This window comes from Benincasa hispida, chromosome 3 (genome assembly GCF_027475165.1).
Source record: "Benincasa hispida cultivar pf3 chromosome 3, pf3_genome.v1.1, whole genome shotgun sequence".
Lineage (NCBI taxonomy): Eukaryota > Viridiplantae > Streptophyta > Magnoliopsida > Cucurbitales > Cucurbitaceae > Benincasa > Benincasa hispida.
The window spans coordinates 3,650,128-3,655,208 of record NC_143480.1 but is presented as its reverse complement, the minus strand read 5'-3'; the positions used below and the strand labels follow the sequence as shown (position 1 = coordinate 3,655,208).

The following is a 5,081-nucleotide window of genomic DNA, read 5'->3' as shown; positions in this document are numbered from 1 at the left end:
AATTAAACAAATCAGAGAGTTAGAGAATATTTAAATGTGATTTAAATATGACACATGAATATTAATTCATGTTCGGGATTGGTGTTATTTATTAATTTAATGTCTGATATTAAATTATTTATATTAACTAAATTGTTTAATTAATTACTAAAAATTAATTTGATTTAAAATTAATTATTATAATTAATTTTATTTAAATTTTGTTTTAAAAGAAATAAATTTTATTTAAAATTAATCATTTGAAGTAGTTTTATTTTAAGTTATAATTACAAATTTGGATGTGTAAATTTAAATTCATTTTTAAATTGATTTTGTGAAAATCAATTAGGGTTAGAGGAAAAATCCTAAATTTCCCACTAATTTTAACACTTCAATCCCCACTTGTGCATGTTGTTTTGGTATCAATCTCTCATGCAATATCAATTGCATGAATTTCTCTATAAATAAGAGAAAACTTAATTGAAATAAAATTCATGCAAAGTTGAAAACTAGGGAAGAATTTGTTCTAAACACACAAACTCTCTAAATCCCTTCAATTTCACCACAATTTGGATCCCACAATTAGTTCTAAGTCTGAGAATAGCGGAGAAGACTCTAGCTGTGGTCTAGGACGTGTTCGTGATCATAATTAACTAAGGAATTGCATCAATTTTGAGTTTCTAAAAAGATTGTAATCGCAAAACCCTATTTTCATATTATGAACGTGCATACTTAATCCTCAAAATTAATGTAATTAAAGTACTTAAGATTCTAATTGCTTCTGCATGTGCGCTTTTAATTCGAACAGAACTCCGATTCTAATTCTACCCATGAGGCTTAATAAACATCTATTTTCCTTTTTTTTTAAAGGAGGGGAGGGGGATTTTTTTTTTTTTTTTGGTTATTTATTTATTTATTTTTATAAAAATTACATTTTATCCTATAATCTCTATTTTACAAAAACAAAAAAATAGAATAATTAAATTATGGGAAAATATACCTTGTATTAGGGAATAATCATACATTTATTTTATTTATTAATTAAAAAATGAAAAAAGAGTCCTTGGTGTTAGTTGACGCTATAAAATTTATTCTATCAACAACAAATGGGAGAAAATTTATATTGTAGAATTAGATTAAAAAGAAAGAATATTAAATTAATATTAATAGTCTCTCCCTAAATATCTATGCATATCTTAATTTTCCCATAATAGTCTATATCTCTATCTTCCCTATTTTTTCTTTTTCTTTTTATCTCGCATCTTCATCTTTGATTTGGAAGAGAATAATAATTAAAAAAAAAAAAGTTATTTTTTAAAGTAGATTTCCATTCTTATTTTCAAAATATTGAGTTTGTTTAATACGTTGTTAAAGGAACACCGTCAAAAAGAAAAAAAAAAATCTAAAGGGAAGTATAAAAATACAAAACTATTCTATTTTATTAATATAAGAAAAGAAGAAAATGATCAATTAACATATCTTTGTATTAGTTAACCGTACATCCATAAATTTATTCAAATTTATATAAATATATTAATGAATATACAATAATATTCTAAAAAAGAAAAATCATAATATTAAATTAATTTAATAATTTCTCCTTACATATTTTCTAACTCTTTTATCCATATCTCTATCTTTCCCTAATTATCTTGTTCACATCTCTTTGTCCTATTTTTTCAAATTTTTTTCCATTTTGCTTCTCACTTTGCCACGATATATGTGCATGTGTGTCAAAATAATTCTAATTGGCTTATATAATTAGGATAACAAAGCTTTTCCATGAAATTGGAGTCATCAAATATAAGAAACAAGAGAGAGAACTTACAACAAATATAGAGAAAGTATATAAAGTTTCCAAGAACTCACTGATAAGCAGTTTACATGAGAAAATAAAATATTTTTCTAGACTGCATTGTATACGCATATCTTACACTCAATTCCTCTAATCTCTCAATCCTCACCTCTTTATCGGTCAAAATAGCAAGAAAGGAGAACAAATATAGTAAATAATTTCAATCCCAACATCTATATTTTGAGTACCATCTATAATTTGAGAAGCAAGTTGAATGTAACCAAATGTGGGTCGCATCCGATAGTGTCACAAGAATAAGGTACCAACCTTATTTGTATACTATAGATTGCTTTGATTATTTATAAACTTGATTCACTCTTATGTCTCCACGTAATGTTAATGTATTCAAATAATAGTCATAGATCTTTAGTTTATTGGATTTAGACTTTACAAACGCAATTCACATATTCAATAACAGCTTTATTGAATAACTATCAATAACATATTTATTAATAATAAAATACGTTTAACATTACAAACTACGAGTGTTAGGACATACATCCAACAGTTTTATCGTTTTTTGGATAATTTATTATTCAATAACTCCTAAAAATAATCTTTAGTACTTTAGAAAGAAAATATTCATTATATAAGTTGAAATTAAGTTGCTAATTTTAATTTAACATATGAAAATAATTCAATCAAATTTTTACCTAACAACAACCTACTTTCTTTTAGAATAAAAATAATATGATCAATCCGAACCAATTCAATCCAAATATTTTATGACTTTAACTTGTATTTATTTTTTTAATAAGAATTATTTGGATAAAATAAGTTAATAATCTAAATTATTGGATTGGGTCCAAAAGTTGACGCAAACGAACTCATTCATAATTCACGGGCATTGGTAGATCGAGTGGATTTTATTCTCTTTTTCCACTTACCAAACATCCAAGCACGTACTAATGCGCTCAACCCAACGATCTCTCCTCTATTCCACTGCACGTTCCATCGCTTCGACTTCCTCCTCACAAAATTTCCCTGAAAATCACCTCTCTTTCATCCTCAGAAAATGCATCTCTCTCTTACAACTATGCGGCTCCTCCCAATCCCAGCTGAAGCAAATCCACGCATTCTCCATCAGACATGGCGTCCCACCCCCAAATCCCGACTTCAACAAGCACCTAATCTTCGCTCTCGTCTCCCTCTCGGCCCCAATGTCCTATGCGACCCTAATTTTCAATCAGATTCAAGCCCCCAATATCTTCACTTGGAACACCATGATTAGAGGATTTGCCGAGAGTGAGAATCCCAGTCCGGCCATAGAGTTGTATTCCCAAATGCGCGCCGCGTCTTCGATTCTTCCTGATACGCATACTTTTCCCTTTCTTTTCAAGGCTGTTGCTAAGTTGATGGATGTTAGGCTAGGCGAGGGAATTCATTCTGTTGTTGTTAGAAATGGGTTTGATTCGTTGCTTTTTGTTCAGAATTCGTTGGTTCACATGTACTCTGTTTTTGGGTTTGCTGAGAGTGCGTACCAGGTGTTTGAGTTTATGTCTGACAGAGATCTTGTGGCTTGGAACTCTGTTATTAATGGCTTTGCTCTCAATGGAATGGCTAATGAAGCTCTGACCCTTTTTAGGGAAATGGGATTTGAGGGCGTGGAGCCTGATGGGTTCACTATGGTTAGTTTGTTATCTGCTTGTGTTGAGCTTGGGGCACTGGCCTTGGGGGAGAGGGTTCATGTGTATATGTTGAAGGTTGGTTTAATACAGAATCTACATGCTAGCAATGCCCTTCTTGATCTTTATTCCAAATGTGGGAACATTAGGGATGCACTGAAGATGTTTGATGAAATGGAAGAGAGGAGTGTGGTTTCTTGGACTTCTCTGATTGTTGGATTGGCTGTTAATGGATTGGGAAATCGAGCTCTTGAGCTGTTTGGGGAGTTGGAAAGGAAGGGGTTGAAGCCTAGTGAGATCACATTTGTTGGAGTTTTGTATGCTTGTAGCCACTGTGGTATGGTTGATGAAGGCTTCAATTACTTTAGAAGGATGAAAGAAGAATATGGGATCTTGCCAAGAATTGAGCACCACGGCTGTATGGTTGATTTGTTGTGCAGGGCAGGCAAGGTCGGAGATGCTTACGATTATATTCGAAACATGTCTGTCCCGCCCAATGCGGTAATTTGGCGGACCTTGTTGGGAGCTTGCACAATTCATGGCCATTTGGAACTGGGTGAGGTTGCAAGAGCTGAAATCCTGCTCTTAGAACCAAAGCACACTGGCGACTTTGTCCTTCTCTCGAACCTTTATGCATCGGAGCGTCGTTGGCTGGACGTGCAAAACGTGAGGAGGATGATGCTTATGAAAGGAGTGAAGAAAACTCCTGGCTATAGCCTAGTCGAGTTGAAAAATCGTGTTTATAAATTTATCATGGGTGATAGATCTCATCCTCAAAGTGAGGAGACATATGCAATGCTGACGAAGATCACCGAGTTGTTGAAAATTGAAGGATATGTTCCTCGCACGGTTAATGTTCTTGCAGATATAGAAGAGGAAGAAAAGGAGACAGCTTTGTCTCATCACACAGAGAAAGTTGCTATTGCTTTTATGTTGGTTAACACCCCACCAAAAACTCCAATTAGAATCATGAAGAATTTGAGAATTTGTGCAGATTGTCATCTGGCAATCAAAATCATATCCAAGGTTTTTGAACGTGAGATTGTCATAAGGGATCGTAGTAGGTTTCATCATTTTAAAGACGGTTCGTGCTCTTGTAAAGATTATTGGTAATCTAAATGGTATTTTGTTTATCTATACCTATACCTCCATCGAGTCTGCAACTTTTTTTAAGAGAGATGAATTTTCCATTGTATTATTAGAGTATCTAGTGGCTAGTTGTGTTTTAACTAATGATAATTCCTCTATGGATTAGAGTATCTAGTGGATAGTTCTAAAAGCATTATAAATAGAAGCTGTACAGTTTTTTTCAGAACAAATGAACCGTGCTTTAGAGTGGTCTGACCATACTAGCTCGTAAATACGTTCATTTACTGCATGAGTATAACTTAATGAATCATAATAATGTTGATCAGCGTATAAGCATAATTCAACTGTTATAGAATATGTATTGTCGATTAAATGCTCAGAGGTTCAAGTTTCCCATTCTTATGTATTTATAAACTAAAAAAACAATAACCAAGATTAGTTTATATATTCAATAATTTTTACAAAAGTAAAATAATTTTCTCTTCTTTTTGTCTAGTGGTGTTATGGAGATTGAATCGCTAACCTTGATAGTA

At 32.2% G+C, this 5,081-nt stretch overlaps 1 protein-coding gene across 1 annotated transcript; it reads left to right on the top strand.

The window, feature by feature from the left end:
* Positions 1-2,674: 2,674 nt before the first annotated feature.
* On the top strand, positions 2,675-4,598 carry LOC120073941 (Tetratricopeptide repeat (TPR)-like superfamily protein). Its single transcript, XM_039026863.2, has one exon. It carries the CDS (start codon positions 2,743-2,745, stop codon positions 4,570-4,572), a length of 1,830 nt encoding a protein of 609 aa, XP_038882791.1. The 5' UTR covers positions 2,675-2,742; the 3' UTR covers positions 4,573-4,598.
* The last annotated feature ends 483 nt before the right edge of the window (positions 4,599-5,081 follow it).

Excerpts from the sequence above, each read along its gene's own strand:
- LOC120073941 (XM_039026863.2), top strand. The coding sequence starts at position 2,743 with ATGCGCTCAACCCAACGATCTCTCCTCTATTCCACTGCACGTTCCATC.